General features: G+C 42.3%; 1 protein-coding gene across 3 annotated transcripts in view; it reads left to right on the plus strand.

The window, feature by feature from the left end:
- rttn (rotatin) overlaps positions 1–16,956 on the plus strand; it is a 270,714-nt gene extending 253,758 nt beyond the window's left edge. For 2 of the 3 annotated variants that reach the window (XM_063055124.1, XM_063055134.1), the window contains 4 exons: positions 4,323–4,590; positions 8,467–8,570; positions 11,250–11,319; positions 16,797–16,955. In XM_063055124.1, coding sequence (XP_062911194.1) covers positions 4,323–4,590; positions 8,467–8,570; positions 11,250–11,319; positions 16,797–16,870 — 516 coding nt within the window. In that variant the 3' untranslated portion in view covers positions 16,871–16,955. Of the gene's footprint in view, positions 1–4,322; positions 4,591–8,466; positions 8,571–11,249; positions 11,320–16,796 lie in introns of all 3 variants that reach the window. The other variant, XM_063055143.1, reaches the window with a different exon arrangement.
- The last annotated feature ends 1,234 nt before the right edge of the window (positions 16,957–18,190 follow it).

The following is an 18,190-nucleotide window of genomic DNA, read 5'->3' on the forward strand; positions in this document are numbered from 1 at the left end:
CATTTTGCATCTCCCCCTCCCCTTCCAGCTTTCAAATCCCTTACTCACTCTTCCTTCAGTTAGTCCTGACGAAGGGTCTCGGCCTGAAACGTCGACTGCGCCTCTTCCTATAGATGCTGCTTGGCCTGCTGCGTTCACCAGCAACTTTGATGTGTGTTGCTTGAATTTCCAGCATCTGCAGAATTCCTGTTGTTTGCATTTAAATTCACTACTGCGAAGCCTCTTCCGGTGATGCCTACACCGAAGAAGTTTAGATCCTCTCTTCGACGGGAGTTCAGTGAAACCATCTCTCACTGCTCCCCATCTGTAATTTCTTCGGCTCTTCAACTTTTCGACCACACTTTGACTCAAACTCGCTATCACAGCCATGTATCCTTTCTTGGAACGTGCCTCCGTCGCCAACTTACTCCAGTTGGCTTTAGGATTCGTTTCCAAGCCTCTCAATTTGGACCTTCTGAGGATCCCAGGTACTCATATTTTATTGACTCTGCCTCTCGCCGCTTCTCCCGTCAAGCTCTGAAGGCGACGCTCTCCGCCATGAGGAGGTACTTGGTGTCCCTATCCCAGACCCTTCCACACCTTTGGGACACTTTCTTCGCCGTCTGTAATGGTCCTACCCGTTATTTCATCCTCCGTCGGATCCACGCCTGCAATCGCCGTTTTTTTGACTTTGTCATGTTAGGCAAAGATCGCAAGATCTTACATCTACGCTCCAGAGCCTGCCGGCCCCGATGCTAGCAGGCATGAACTTTCAATTGCGGCTCCTGCCATTGATCTCGGCGGCTCCAACACCTCATGACATATTCAAAACCCGGACTCCAGCAACGACCATGGACACATTCGAAGTGATTACGCAACCACCAACTGCGACTCCAGCCTTGAACTCCAGGCTGGGTCTTTATGTGCTGCTGTGGTGACTCCCGTCTCCACTTCCCCCACCACCACTCCGCAGCCCCATCTTCCTCAGATCCCACCGTCAACTCCTGGGTCCTCAGAGGCTCCATCTTCCTCTCACCCCAACCCTCCCCTCTCCACTGACACCACCAGCCTCCCCCCTCCCCCCTCTGATCCCAGCTCTCATCCGTGCCGGGTCTTTACCATCCCCTCCGACCTTCAACTGTCGGAGGCAGAACGCTCTGTTCTCAGTAAGGGCCTCACGTTTGTCCCCCTTCGCCCACACCTCAGCGAGTTCCGTGTTCGCCACGATGCGGAACTTTTCTTCCGCCGTCTCCGTCTCCGAGCCTACTTCTTCGGCAAGGACTCTTCCACCCCCACCGATGACCCTTTCTCTCGTCTTCAACCCTCCTCTTCTTTATGGACACCCCGCTCTGGTCTTCTGCCTGCTCTGGATCTCTTTATTGCCAACTGCCGACGGGACATCAACCGTCTCGACTTCACTGCACCTTGTCCCCATTCCAACCTCACTCCTTCGGAACGCTGTGCTCTCCACTCCCTCCGCACTAACCCTAACATTATTATTAAACCCGCTGATAAAGGGGGTGCTGTTGTAGTCTGGCGTACTGACCTCTACCTTGCCGAGGCACAGCGACAACTCGCGGATACCTCCTCTTATTTACCCCTCGATCGTGACCCCACTAAGGAGCACCAGGCCATTGTCTCCCACACTATCAACGACTTTATCCGCTCAGGGGATCTCCCATCCACTGCTACCAACCTTATAGTTCCCACACCCCGCACTTCCCGTTTCTACCTCCTACCCAAGATCCACAAACCTGCCTGTCTTGGCCGACCTATTGTCTCAGCTTGCTCCTGCCCCACCGAACTCGTTTCTGCATACCTCGACACTGTTTTATCACCCCTTGTTCAATCCCTTCCGACCTATGTTCGTGACACTTCTCACGCTCTTAAACTTTTCGATGATTTTAAGTTCCCTGGCCCCCACCGCTTTATTTTCACCATGGATGTCCAGTCCTTATATACTTCCATCCCCCATCAGGAAGGTCTCAAAGCTCTACGCTTCTTTTTGGATTCCAGACCTAATCAGTTCCCCTCTACCACCACTCTGCTCCGTCTAGCGGAATTAGTCCTTACTCTTAATAATTTCTCCTTTTGCTCCTCCCATTTCCTCCAAACTAAAGGTGTAGCTATGGGCACCCGTATGGGTCCTAGCTATGCCTGCCTTTTTGTTGGGTTTGTGGAACAATCTATGTTCCGTGCCTATTCTGGTATCTGTCCCCCACTTTTCCTTCGCTACATCGACGACTGCATTGGCGCTGCTTCCTGCACGCATGCAGAACTCGTTGACTTTATTAACTTTGCCTCCAACTTTCACCCTGCCCTCAAGTTTACCTGGTCCATTTCCAACACCTCCCTCCCCTTTCTAGATCTTTCTGTCTCTGTCTCTGGAGACAGCTTATCCACTGATGTCTACTATAAGCCTACTGACTCTCACAGCTATCTGGACTATTCCTCTTCTCACCCTGTCTCTTGCAAAAACGCCATCCCCTTCTCGCAATTCCTCCGTCTCCGCCGCATCTGCTCTCAGGATGAGGCTTTTCATTCTAGGACGAGGGAGATGTCTTCATTTTTTAAAGAAAGGGGCTTCCCTTCCTCCACTATCAACTCTGCTCTTAAACGCATCTCCCCCATTTCACGTACATCTGCTCTCACTCCATCCTCCCACCACCCCACTAGGAATAGGGTTCCCCTGGTCCTCACCTACCACCCCACCAGCCTCCGGGTCCAACATATTATTCTCCGTAACTTCCGCCACCTCCAACGGGATCCCACCACTAAGCACATCTTTCCCGCCCCCCTCTTTGCATTCCGCAGGGATCGCTCCCTACACAACTCCCTTGTCCATTCGTCCCCCCCATCCCTCCCCACTGATCTCCCTCCTGGCACTTATCCGTGTAAGCGGAACAAGTTCTACACATGCCCTTACACTTCCTCCCTTACCACCATTCAGGGCCCCAAACAGCCCTTCCAGGTGAGGCATCACTTCACCTGTGAGTCGACTGGGGTGATATACTGCGTCCGGTGCTCCCGATGTGACCTTTTATATATTGGTGAGACCCGACGCAGACTAGGAGACCGCTTTGCTGAACATCTACGCTCTGTCCGCCAGAGAAAGCAGGATCTCCCAGTGGCCACACATTTTAATTCCACATCCCATTCCCATTCTGACATGTCTATCCACGGCCTCCTCTACTGTAAAGATGAAGCCACACTCAGGTTGGAGGAACAACACCTTATATTCCGTCTGGGTAGCCTCCAACCTGATGGCATGAACATTGACTTCTCTAACTTCCGCTAGGCCCCACCTCCCCCTCGTACCCCATCTGTCACTCATTTTTATGCACACATTCTTTCTCTCACTCTCCTTTTTCTCCCTCTGTCCCTCTGAATATACCTCTTGCCCATCCTCTGGGTCACCCCCCCCTCCGTCTTTCTTCCCGGACCTCCTGTCCCATGATCCTCTCGTATCCCCTTTTGCCTATCACCTGTCCAGCTCTCGGCTCTATCCCTCCCCCTCCTGTCTTCTCCTATCATTTTGCATCTCCCCCTCCCCCTCCAGCTTTCAAATCCCTTACTCACTCTTCCTTCAGTTAGTCCTGACGAAGGGTCTCGGCCTGAAACGTCGACTGCGCCTCTTCCTATAGATGCTGCTTGGCCTGCTGCGTTCACCAGCAACTTTGATGTGTGTTGCGTAGATTAAACTGCAGCTTTTTTATAAACTTAATTAGCTAGTCTGAATGATGCTGAAAGGAGGGGGGACTTGAAATATGAATATGAATCTTCTACTGACGTGCATTTAGCATCATTCTTGGCAGAATGTGGCCAAGAGATCAGGATGTTTTGATGTTAATTGCTATGTAGTAGCAGGACTGAAAGGACAAAAGCTTTCAATCTGTTCCAGCTGCATTCTTATCTCAGATCGGGTTTGAGAGTGACTGATAGATTTGGTATGCTATCCAATTATATATAAAAAGGAACTAATTCTGATAATCTACATGAAGATGCTTGCTGACTGAGGCAGAAGAGCCATTAGCTGAACTCCATGGCTTTGTAACTGAAATGTCAGCTATTAGCTGACACAGTAGTAATTTAAACAAATATTTCCCTTCATATATTGAGCTGAAAAGTTACACTTTGGACTGAAAACTTCCAATCAACATTAACTGCACTGTACATTAATATTTTATATTGCATGGTTCAAGATGTGATTTGCATTTTAAATTGGAAGGTGATCCCTTTGCAGGAAGCAGGCAATATTGTATATGGGTCGTTGATTGTGAATTATGTTACTAATTATCAATATGATAACTTTAGGTCTTTTCTGCTTCTAATCTGTATTACAGAGCAATTTTTTACATAACTTCGTTTCCCTGCCATTACCAAAGGCTGCAGGCAGACAAGTTAGCAATTTGACCATGCTTTGGCTGAAGCTTTTACTGAATTTGTCTTTTGGAGATGAGGGACAACAGATGATTCTAAAAATGAATGGAAGTCTGGAGCTGTTGTCAACAATATCTCAGCAAAAGTGCAAAAGCAACCAACCCACTGCACTGCTTGTTCTTCACAATATTTGCTTCCATCCTGCTAACAAGCCAAAGGTTCTAGCTAATGGTAGGTTATTTTAAATGTTGTACTGTGGTTGAATATCTGGAGAATAACTGAATTGTTTTTAACTTTATTATAAATTACATGCTCTTTTTAAAATTATTATTGTGGTTTTTACAGGTATAATTCAACATTCAAAATTGTTTAATGTCATTTCCAATACACAAATGTAAAGGAGAAAGAAATAATTATTACTCCAGATCTGATGAAGCACAAAAAAAAACACAATTAGATAATGGGCACAATAAATTAAAAAAAGACATAATAAGTACAAATACATAAGATAGCTTGTGTACACACACCTACAAACACGCACACACAAGCACTTACTTGATGGCAGGTAGACTTGATGCCAGTGATGTGTTGGCCAGTTTTAACTACCCTTTGTAGAGCCTTCCTCTCTACCACAGTGTGGTTTCCATACCATGAAGTGATGCAGCATGTTAGGATGCTCTCTACTGTGCAGAATGACATGAGTACAGATGTGCATCCTCAGAAAGCAGAAGTGCTGGTGAGCTTTCCTGATTGTGTAGGATGTGTTCTGGGACCAAGAGAGGTTGTGTGGGATGTGCACTCCCAGGAGATTGAAACTGCTCACGTTTCCACTGCTGTGCCACTGATGCAAAGAGGGGAGTGATTGGTACGAGTTCTCCTGAAGTGAATAACCATCTCCTTTCTGTTGTTGACATTGATAGAGAGGTTATTTGCCAGGAATCCAGGCTCCGTGATCTTCCAACTCCTCTCTGTAGGCCATCTCATCGTTATTGGTGATGAGCTCCACCACTTTCATACCAGCGAACTTGACAATATGATTACTCGGGTGTTTGGCGGTGCAGTCATATGTGATCAACGTGTAGAAAATGAGCTCAGCACTCAGCCCGGGTGGGAGGGTGGGGGCACCTGTGTAGAGAATGATGAGGGAGGAAAGATGTGCATCCTGACTATCTGAGATCTGTTGGTTAGAAAGTATAACACACAATTGCACAGAGGTGTATTTAGAAATTTCAACTATTACAGGATTTCTAACAATATTGGTCACACTTTAAATATGGCATTTAAATATAAGTTCTAAAAATGCATATCATTGTGTGTAAAATCTGCTTACGTAAGCACCTAGCAGTGGGCAAATTTTGCCTGCCAAGTAGAAAATAAAATCTCATTTATGAACCCGAGATTCTGCAGATGCTGGAAATCAGGAGTAGCAAACCCGAAATATTAGAGAAACTCAGCAGGTCAGACGTCATTTATGAAGAAGAAGAAGCAGTCATTTCAGGCCTTGAAGGGTCTCAGCCCAGAACATCAAGTATTTATTCCTCACCATCGTTACAGCCTGATTTTTGTCTTCCACCAGCATTTTGTGTTGGTTACTCATGAACCACTTGGACAGGTATTTTTTGTTCTCTCCCAAAGAACATGGTGGCCATGAGCAAGGCATGCAAAACTTTCAGTCAGTCTTCTTCAAACTTTAGTCACAGGACTGTGATCAATTAATTTAAGCCATAAAGCCATGAGATGTGGGAGCAGAATTAGGTCATTCAGCCCATTGAGTCTACTCTGCCATTTGATCATGGCTAATCCATTTCACTCTCAATCCTATTTGCCTGCCTTTTCCCCATAACCTTTCACTCCCTGATTAATCACCCATCTAATGACCTGGCCTCCAAAGCCACCTTTGGCAACAAATTCCACAGACTTAATACCCTCTGGCTAAAGAAATTCCTCCTCATCTCCATTCTCAATGGACGTCCCTCTATTCTGAGATTGTTCCCTCCAGTCCTGGACTCCCCTACTATAAGAAGCATCCTCTCTACATCCACTCTATCTTGGCCTTTCAACATTCAATACATTCCAATGAGATACCCACTTCATTCTTCTAAAGTCCAGTAAGTACAGGTCCAGAGCCTTCAAATCCTCCTCAGAGGATGAGTCTTTCATTCCCGGAATCATTTTTTTGAACCTCCTTTGAACCCTCTCTAATGTCATCACATCCTTTCTTAGATAAGGGACCCAAATCTGCTCACATTACTCCAAATGAAACCTCACCAGTGCCTTATAAAGTTGCAGTATTACATCCTTGATGTACTCCTTTAGAGCTCCCAGTTGTAAGTTTGGTTAAATAACTAATTAACCATAGCAACTTCAGTAAGTAATCAACTGAAGTCTCTCTCAAAAACACATTTTTTAATGCAGTTATTCTTCAAAGATTATGGGGAATTGGATAGAAGGTGGCACAATAATAGGAAAGAGTAGTGCAGTGGAACTGTTTACATAAACTTAAAAATTTGGGCAGATACGCTGGTCAGCATGACGCATAATTGTCAAACTTTCTGACAACATAAGAGCAAGGTATTGAACGAGTAAAAAGTATTTAAAAGACCTTAATGACATGGGTTGATTGATAGAATGTGCAAACGTTGTTTAATTTTAGCGGATCTGAAGAAATCCATTTCTAAACAAACCTCACTGGAAGAGCACTGAAGGGTATGGAACATTAAAGAAACAGTATTTAAAGAACTAATCTGAAAATATAAATATACCAATGTGAAAGGCCTAGCTGGAGGATATTTCTTAAATAGTCAGGGAGTCTGGGACCAGAGGGTAAAGCCTCAAACAGAGGGGTGTTCGTTTAGAACAGAGATGAGGAATTTCTTCAGCCAGAGTGCGGTGATCTGTGGAATTCATTGCCACAGATGGCTGTGGAGGCCAAGTCATTGAGTATCTTTAAAGCGGAGGTTGACAGATTCTTGATTAGTTAGGGTGTCAAAGGTTGCAGGGGAAAGGCAGGAGAATGAGGTTGAGAGGGATAATAAATCAGCCATGATAAAATGGCAGAGGATACTCAATGGGCTGAATGGCCTATTTTCTCCTATGCCTTATGATCTTTTATAGAGTGCTTCAGGAAAGCATCCAAACAATATTGACAAAACTACTTTATTGGCTTGAAACTCCTATGATATTTTAATGATTTAATGAAAGTGAAAAATTATATTTTCTTTTTTTGCTATAGGCTTCTAGATTTATATTTCCTGGTGTCATTTTCTGAGATTGTGCTGAGTGTATCTGTGCTGAGATAGCAGAATGCTAAGAAAAAATATTGTAGATTAAATTGCAAATTATTTTATCTGGTATGCTGCTAAGCTTAGTCTAATCTATTTATTAGACTTTGAAGCTCACTGCAAGATCTTCCTTTGATTGCAAGAGGCCTTGATTAATTCACTTCAGTTATAGTCCTTTAAAATTAAAATCGATCATGATTGTGAAAAAAGAGCTTTATTGAGTATTTTTTCCTAAATGCTTTACATTTGTCATTCACTTGGTGAATTTGGACATTGAGGAATGTGATTGTTTACCTCTGGATTTGAAAGGTAATAATGATGTAAAACAAAATTAATGGAAGCCCCAAGAAGTGATTAACATATTTCAAATGTGTGGATGAAGTACAATTTTGGCTACAAGATACTGAATTCTGTAAGTGATTCACTGTGTAAAGTGTTTCAAGCCATTACAATGTGATAAAGTGTTTCCTAAATGCCATTATCACTGCAATGTCCAGTTTCCTCAATCATGTGCCCATTTATCTTAATCCTCTTGAGAAACAAATGTATTTTGGAAGCTTGTTTATAGGGCCAAGAACAGCTGATTGTCCAAACAACCAAGTGACTATTTAGCCAAATGATGCTTTTAGCTGTTAGCAATGATTGGCAGCAACATGTTTTACTTTTATTTCAGAGCACTTAGTTAAAATAATTGCTTGCTATTAAATCCACCTGAAGTACTTATCTGGCTTCTATTAGTCTCCAGACATGGGAGCAACAATTAGAGAGAGGGAGTTATGAATAGAGGAATAATCACTGTGCTCTTTTGTTTTCCTTTTGTCCCCAGATAAAACTGTGTCAATATTTTCTTCTTGTCTAGAAAATGACAATCCTGTGGTTCAGACTATAGGAGCCTCAGCTCTCTGGGCTTTGCTCCATAACTATCAAAAGGTGAGTGTGCCCTTGAATACCTGCAGTGCAATGTCAGCGTTTTGAGTTGTGTCTTGCTGGAAGAGCAACTCTCAACTGAAAGGTGCACCTCATGACTGGTTTCATCATCGCCAATAAGTATAGACTATTAATGTTGAAGGTAGCAACTGTATTATGAAATGCACTCAGTGACCACTTTATTAGGTACACTCCTTTACCTAATAAAGTGGCCACGGGAGTGGAACCCGGTGTGGTCTTCTACTGCTGTGGCCTATCCACTTAAGGTTTGACATGTTGTGCATTCAGAGTTGTTCTTCTGCACACCACTGTTGTAGCACATGGTTATTTGAATTACTGTCGCTTTTCTGTCAGCTTGAACCAGTCTGGCCATTCTCCTCTGACCTCTCTCATCAACAAGGTATTTTTACCCACAGAACTTCCGCTCACTGGAATTTTTTTTGCATTATTCCCTGTAAACTGTAGAGGTTGTTGTGCATGAAAATCTCAGGAGATAAGCAGTTTCTAAGGTATTCAAACTACCCCAACAATCATTCCACAGTCAAAGTCGCTTGGATCACATTTCTTTTCCATTCTGATGTTTGGTCTGAGCAGCGACTGAATCCCTTGACTATATTCCTGCACGCTCTTGTGCATTGAGTTGCTGCCACATGATTGGCTGCATTAATGAGCAGGTGTACAGATGTACCTAATAAAGTGGCCACTGAGGTAACATTAAATACAAACTGCCATTCCCTTCTTATTGCTTTAGTATGTGAGTTGGATGGAACCAACCACTAAATAAATTTTAAGAAAATGGCAAAACTATTGTTTGGAGACGTGGTAACTTTTTTATCAGTTACACTAAAATTGCATTCTTGTGCTGCAGCATTGTTTAGCTATCACCTTGACACAATCTTTTACCATCTCTTCTATCTTTGTGTGAAGGTTAAAGTTAAATAACTGCATTTATGTAGGTTCAAAAAATCATCTTCATTTCACTTTGCCAGTTTACACTTAGTTGTAAACGTTTTTATGTGGAGTATAAATCCTACAGCATGTGATTAAAGATTTTGTGCATTCCATTATACAGTCAGTGGTTACTTTAGTAAGTGAATCTGGCCTGTTCGTTAATACGAGTATCTAATCAGGCAATCACATTGCAGAAGCTCAATGTATAGCTGCATGCAAGCATTATCAAAGTGCTTCAGTTATTGTTCAGACCAAACAGCAGAATGGGGAAGAAATGTGATCTAAATGACTCTAATCATGGAATGATTGTTGGTGGTAGACAGGGATGGTTTGAGCATCTCAGAAACTGCTGAATTCCTGGACATTTCACACACAACAATGTCTAGTGTTTACAGAGAATTATGAAAAAAATACAGTTAGCAGCAGTTCTGTGGGCAAAAAAAAACCTTGTTAATGAAAGAGGTCAGAAGAGAATGGCGAGGCTGCTTCAAACTGACAGGAAGATGGCAGTAACTCAAATACTCACGTTACAACAGTGGTATGTAGAAGAGCATCTCTGAACACACGGCACATTGAACCTTAAAGTGAATGGGCTACAGCAGCAGAAGACCACAAAGAGACAGTATACTCAGTGCCCACTTTATTCAGTACAGGAGGTTCCTAATAAAGTGGCCACAGTGTATATATGGTCATGAGGTTTAAAAGAGCATAACATTATGTGGATTTGTTTTAATCAGTTTGCAAACTTGTCTGACCAAAGTTAACAACTTCAAGAAAATTATAACAGAAGAACATTTGGAGATCAATTGCTTAACAGATCTAGGGTTTTGTTGGGGTAGAGACAGGCATTGTGTTGTACATTGACCATGAAAGGTTCCTTGTGTGAGATGTAGTGGTCCAAGAAGAATGGCATTTCAACAAAACCATGAAAACTTCCTGTTACTGTTTCCAGTTGGCCCTCATCGTCCATCTGCCCACCATCTCCTTCTCCTTGAATTTCTCAAGCCACCTCCCCTGAAATTAAACTTCCTGTCCAAGGTCTGGCATCTTTCCCTCCATCATTATCTGTAGTGTACTACAAGCCAAATCCCAGACCCCAAATGGGCCTCTAATGTTCAGATAACCACTCACTCCACTCCCAAAGCCATGACTTGGTCTCCAGAGTTGCCAATGCCACCTCCACCACCTCAATGCAATTTCATTTCCAAATGCTCATCCTATTCCTCTCTCAACCTTGATTTTACATGCCATTTCTTCCTTACTGTGCTCTGTAGTGAAAAAGGAAAACACAGATATGTGCATCACTGAAGTTTGCCGTTGTAGACTCCTCACTGAAAAGGTCAATGGTGCACAATATTTCTTCTTATTCAGCATTCAGTTTTCAGCCTACTGTCAGTAATTTCTATTCATCTGTGTCATGCAACAATGCTGCAGTTCAGAGTGTCAGAGTCTCAGATGCTTAAGCTTTATAACCCTCAAGAATTAATATTTGGGGACTCTTTTCATGCACTATTTTCTTTGGCACCATTAATAGTAGATTAAATAACTGAGTATAGTTACCTTTCAAACAGTTCTGGAGAAGCTATGTTCTTTTTCTACTATAATAAATTATAATTGTTGAGGTTGTCTTCACTTAAGCGTGGTTGCTCTCGTTTGTCTCCTAGCAAAACAAACATCACCATCATCATATTCATTTTCACAATTTAAAATTGAAATGAATGTTACTTACAGGCGAAGGTGACACTGAAAAATCCATCAATCAAGAGGAGAGTGGATGAAGCTTATTTAGCAGTTAAAAAGTGTAAGTATTAGAAAGAATGGGAAATTTGTCTGAAATATATAATTTAGTGTGTATATTTAATTGCTAACACCTGACAAAAGAGTTTGTTGCAAGGAGTTTATTCTTCCATTGAAGATAACATCTAGGGGTGCTATTAAAAATTCTAAAGTTCAAGCTCTTCTATAATTGTTCTGTCAACAGATGGAACTTATTGGAAGTCAGACTGAGGAGCCCATAAAAAGATGAAATTAACTTGATGAAGGTGCTTTAATCAGCTCAATCTATCAGTTTGACTATAGAAGTGAATCCATTATTTATTTTCCCAAATTTGAGGTACATAAGCTGCATCATTTGTGAAGAAAAAGACATCCTGAGATTTTAGGAAGCATCTTTTTCGGAAATTAAGTCAGAATTAATATAGTTTTAGATTCATGCAGACTATTGGTGTGTTCTTCATGTCAATAAGAGCAAGTGCACCTCAACGTCCATATTGCTCAGACCACACAGCATGCTGACAACATCTAGTCTGTTATCTTTCTCTCCAGCCCAACCTGGAGCCAGGCACCTTTTTGACAACAGAGACATGCGGCACATGTGGGAGGGTATTCAAACCGTAACAGATTACAGGACCACCCTATGATTCAATTACAGTGATGCCTTCCTTCCTGATAGACCGAATGCCTTCTATGTGCAATTTGATGCATTGAATGATGTGACATTGAGGAAAGCTCCATTTTCACCTGAGGGACAGACACCCTCTCTGGACACAGCTGAGGTGAGGACCATCCTAGCCAAAGTAATCCGACCAAAGGTGTGGGGCTGGACAACATATCTGGCTGTGTGCTGAGTGGCTACAAATCAGCTAACAGAAAAATTAATGGACATCCTCAACATCTCTTTGCAACAGTCCATTGTCCCTGCAGGCTTCAAGGTAGCCACCAGTGTCCAAGAGATTACTGCACAGTAGCACTGACTTCAACAATCATGAAGTGCTTTGAACAGCTAATAATAGATCATATAAAATGCCATCTTCCTGCTACATTGAACCCTTTCCTGTTCGCCTACCACTCCAACCGGTGCACTGATGATGCCATAGCCTTGGCCCTCCACTCTGTCTTGTCCCATCTAGAAAATGATGCCTCATATGTCAAGATGCTGTTCAACTTCAGCTCGGTGTTTAACACAATCATCCCTCAGAGGCTGGTGGGTAAACTGTCCTCATTTGGGCTCAGTGCCCTTCTCTGTAACTGCATCTTGAACTTCTTAATGGAACGGCCCCAGTTAGTGTGAGGTGGCAGTAACATCTCGCTGAGCACTGGTACCCCCAAGGCTGTGTGCTCAGCCCATTGCCGTTCACATTGCCTACTCACGACTGCACTGCCAGATTCAGCTCAAGCGGCATCATCAAGTTTGCTGATGATACTAACAGTAGTTGGCCTCATCAGCAACAGTGATGAGTTGGCAGACAGAAAGGAGGTTGAGAGGCTTGTCAGATAGTGCACGAACAACCTGAGTCTCAACGTGGACAGAACAAAAGATGATTATGGACTTCAGGAAGGCATAGGTCAACCACTCTGCATCGCACATCAATGTCTCTGCTGTGGAGAGGGTGAAGATGGCGGCGTGACGCAGCTCGCAGCAGCCACTCTGCTGGTGATGTCTGTTATTTGTCAAGTAGGGTGCCGTGCACAATCCTGATTTGATGGAGACAGACGTGAGAGCACGGAGGAACATCTGGTGAAACTTCTGAAATGCCTGCTTAGCTGCTGCTGCTACGGTGTGGTCCAGAATCTCCGGAGGAGAAGGTCCCAAGTCCTCGGCTTTGCTTGTTGCTCAGCGGCCAGGGCAGGGTTAAAGTGCTTGACAGAGGATGGTGCTCGGCGAGGCTGGTCAGAGGCTCGAAGTTTTCGGATGGACTCAGAGTCCGCTGCGGTTGAGTGCTTCCAATGGTGCTGCATCAGCGAGTTGGCGGTGCTTGGAGGTTCATGGCAGGGAGAGTTCCTCCCTTCTGCTGCCTGCGTGAGATGATGAGTCTATCGGGACTTTGAGACTTTTTTTTCCGTGCCCATGGTCTGCTCTTTATCAAATTACGGTATTGCTTTGCACTGTTGTAACAATATATTATAATTATGTGGTTTTGTCAGTTTTAGTCTTGGTTTGTCCTGTGTTTTTCTTGTGATATCATTCTGGAGGAACGTTGTATCATTTTTTAATGCATGCATTTCTAAATGACAATAAACGAGAACTGAAGAGCACAAAGTTCCTTGATGTGCACATAACAGACAGTCTAACCTGGATCCACAACCCATTCTCACTAGTCAAGATGGCACAGCAGCGTCTACATTTTCTGAGGAGACTGAGGTGTACACAACGTCCAGCCCCCATTCTAACAACTTTCTACAGGAGCAACATTGCGAGTATCCTGTCTCGCTGCATCATCCTGTGATACAGAGGCTGCAAGGCATCAGACTACAAGACCCTTCAGAGGATAGTTAGAACTGCTGTGCGGATCATTGGGGTCTTCCTTCCCCCTATTTGTGACATTTACTGGAGCGTTGCAGACAAAGGACCCAAAGCATTTTGAGGATCGCTACCACCCATCCCACAATCTCTTTGACCCACTACCATCAGGAAGGACTGGGTAACAGCTTCTCCCCTCAAGCTGACACCACCGAGATCTCATTAGGTCAATTACTGTATACTGTACTGTTTACCTGCGCTGTGTGTGTTATATGTTTTGAGGGTGCAACGTGGTTCACTGTATGTATGTACAGTCTGATAACAATAAACTTGAACATGGCATCTCCAATCATGCTGCTCAGCTTGGCTTACCTCCATCTGGCCATCTAATCTTTAACTCTCCAACTACCTGAAATGCAGCTTTCATTTTATGAAGGTTTACAACCGTCTCTATCATGCAGGCATCAAGCACATTCAGCAATTAACTAAACACATCAAAAGAGCTTCTTGCAATCATCACATCATCAGTGCAGATACTGCATTTAGACCACTCCAGAAAATAGATCCTTGCAAGTTTCAATAATTTGATGATTCTCTCATGTCCACATCTCATTTATCATTCCAAATAATAATATGAAGTCAGTGGCTCCATTTTCCTTGCACAGTAAAGATCGAAGCATAGTACAGTTAATCAGCATAATCCTTGTCAGATCTTTAGAGTGTCACTGATGAAAATTAGGAGCAAATCTAAAGACCATCTCCCAAGCGTGAGAGATATTTGAAGGATATTCAAGCATTTAGGGTCACTGGTTGGAGCCTTTATTTCTCTTGGAAACCAGTTTGTAAATTGATGGCAAACAAGAGAAAATCTGCAGAAGCTGGAAATCTAAACAACAAACACAAAATGCTGAGTTCCTCCAGCATTTTGTGTGTATGTTGCTTGTAAATTGATGGGCAACGTTAAGAGGAAATGCGTGTGAGGACAGGCTTGTGGGGCAGCCTGTCAGGCAAACAAAAATTGTAAGCTCCAACCCAGCAAAAGAGAGATCCTTGGGTCAGAATTGAGTGACTAAATAAGTGGGGGAAAATAAAAAAATTAACTTCAAGTACAGGGTACATGGAAGTGGGAAGAGACTCTCATTGATTAAAGTTTATTTATAAAACAACAAAAAGTTTATAATCAATGATAGGACACTATTTCAACACAGATCCAGATTGCTATTGTAATTCCAGCACTGATAACTCTGATAGTTGAAATAATTCTTACCCTTTATGTTGTCAAACTATTTACATTATCTGACACGCATTCCATTTAAAAAAATCTTAGTTCTCTACATTTTAAATAAGGAAATCATTATTGACTTGGTGTTTTTTCTGGTAGCAATCTGAATCTGAAATAATACACGCAAAATGCTGAGGAAACCCTGCAGGTGAGGCACCATCAGTGGAGAAGAATAAGCAGTCGATGTTTATTCCAATGCAGATGCTGCCTGACTTGCTGAGTTCCTCCAGCTTTTTGTGTGTTATTCTGGATTTCCAGTATCTGCAGAATCTCTTGTGTTTATGAATTTGAATCTGAAATTCAGTTACTAGTAAATTCTAGCATTTATGGTTTGTTGAAAAAAATCAATCATCATTTATTCAAACAGAACAAGTTTATGTGAATGTACCTTTGGTGGTGATTTGAGTTGTAATTCTGGTCTTCATATAAAAAAAATTGGCAAGGTCTGTAAATTGTAAAACAGATTTATTAGAGGGAAACAGACATGCAATAGCAAAATCATGCACCATTTTATATTATTTCTGAGAAATATTGAACTTGCATTCTTTCCTGAAATCCAAACGAGACTAGCTTAGAAATTCAATTACAAATTTCGAACTTTGTGCAGAAGCTCTTATACAGGAAATTCTTCTGGCCAGGAGGTCACAACTTGCCCCCTCCTATGTGTAACACCACGATTCGTCATCTTAAGCCCATCAGCCCTGTGGCTTTGGGCTTTCACCACACAACTTCATGCCTCTAGGCAAAGACCTTTCCTCTCCAAGGGATGAAGTTTTTGGAGCTTCTGTAGCATTGGGTTTTTACACAGCTGGGCTTGGGACCATCCATGGGGGAGAAACCGCAGAATGCTACAAATATAAACTGACAGGGAGAGCCCCAATACCTGGCCTGCTAGACATTTTATTCTATCAGCCTGCAGCTAAATTATGTAGCCTTCCCTCGTATGAATAAACCAATTTGTATTACCGAAGAAAAAAACAATCAACTATCTTTGCGTAGATCAATGTTCATAGTAAGATTTATTTATTTAGAGATAGATCACAGAATAGCCCAGCCCAACAGACTGCAACACCTAGCAACCCACATATTTAACCCTAGCCTAATTACAGGACAATGTACAATCACCAATTAAGCTTCTGACCAGTATATCCTAGGACTGTGCAAGGAAACCAGCGGAGGAAACACATGTGGTCACAGGGAAAACATACAAACTTCTTTTTGATGGCGCCAGAACTGAACTCCAAACTCCAACACCCACAGCTATAATAGCATTGCACTACCTGCTGCACTACTGTGGCACCTATTTAGATTCAAATCCCAAGGGTAGCCTCCAAGTCTTTCTCTAGCAAACCAAGGTGCTGAACTATCAGTCATGGAGACTGAATGAGGGCCACATTATTTGTAGTCCATTTGCCATTCTAATGTAGTTCTTAACGGCCCTGGGGCCTGTGAGTTGTAGCTGAATCCACTATTCACAATTGCTCCCCATCAACAAAAAGATTTTATAAACTTCGAAATGTGAATTATAATTATCCCTTACTCATCGCAGTTGTATTGTGTGATTCTAAACTTTAGAAAGAGGTGGGTGTTAGTGGTTATTACTACCATCGAAATGTAAGTTTTTTTTCCGTTAAGCTGAGGCATGTACCAAAACCAGTGAGACTGATAATTATTTAATTGAATAAATACATGTACAGCTAATGTTGTGTATTTGTATAAAAGTCAATTTTTAATATATATGCAAATTACTTTCCAGGTCTACCTGAAGGTCCCCTAAATGTTTATCTTTTGAGGTGTCTGGAAAATCTTGCAGTCCTACTGACCAGTTAATAATTTACCTAAATGTGTGAGCATTTTATTATGAAGTGAAGTGCAATCTTGCTGTAAATCATCTGTATGTTTCATTGAAATTCTAATTTATTTTGGTAATAAAATTTTTTTGGTTGTATTCACCAGTGTTGCTTTGACTTTTCTGGTGCCTTATGTGCCTTATGAAATGCAAGGATATCATGGATGCAGCATTGAACCAACAAAAGTCAACATTTAATCAATTGAGCTCAACCAGAGGTGCAATAGAGGTTACAAAATTGGCCTTTGTTGGAGATGGAAGAGAAAATCAGGCTTTTTTTTGACATAAACATTGTTGGGGCTGACTCCTGTTACGGTTGTATCAGGTGCCCTTTGAATAGGAATCTGACAGAAAGGTGACAGTAACTTGAATACCACATGTACAATAGGGGTGTGCAGAAGAGCATTTTTGAACGCACATGTCAAACTTTGACGTGAATGCACTACAGCAGCAGAACACCGTGGCCACAGTAGGTTATCTGTGAATACCTCGAGCAAGTAAATGGCATTGCCACAGGCCCTTTGGCTCATTGTATCTGTTGCAACTGTGATCTGACTCACTGGAGACTTGGAAACTAACAGATACAAAGATTTTTATTCATCATGACAGGCACCCTCTCAGTAGTCTTTGAACTCAAAAGTACATCTTTTTTATACACTCTTAACAAAAAGTAACAGCAGATGAGCTAAATACAATGTCAATATCTACTCACTTTGAATCTGACAAATACAACGGTTGAATTACATTATCAAAAATGTAAGGGCACTGTATCTGACAAGACACTCCTAAGTGTTCAAACATCTTTGCTGGGACAAAATAATTCACATGGATGTGGATGGTCTAAAAGCTTCTGAGGACAGATTTCAGAAACTCAAAATTATTGCTGTGAGGGCTGACTCTTTGGCTATGCAAACATCCCAATTATTGATATACAGCATACATGCTTATGGTCGATGTGATAGGTGACAATGTCAGTGTGGTCCAGAAGCTTCCTTGATCTCTATATAATGATGCGAAGTAACCTAGCTGCTGCCTGATGCCTAGTTTGATATGGGAGAATTAATATAGCCCCAGTTTCTTACATTTCACTAATGCAGATGAGTGCATCTTGTCACAGCAGTTTCCACGCCATATCTCATGATCAGCCTCCCGCTGTGGTCAGTAGCCTGTGCTCTGGATAACACTGTTGTGCTTATAATTTTAAACTGATTGCTGCCTGCAATTTACTTTAAAACCGGTTTCCTGAAGACTACTTCTCATTTGAATTAACACCTGCTATATCCACGTAATTCCGTAAATCA

This window comes from Mobula hypostoma, chromosome 1 (genome assembly GCF_963921235.1).
Source record: "Mobula hypostoma chromosome 1, sMobHyp1.1, whole genome shotgun sequence".
Lineage (NCBI taxonomy): Eukaryota > Metazoa > Chordata > Chondrichthyes > Myliobatiformes > Myliobatidae > Mobula > Mobula hypostoma.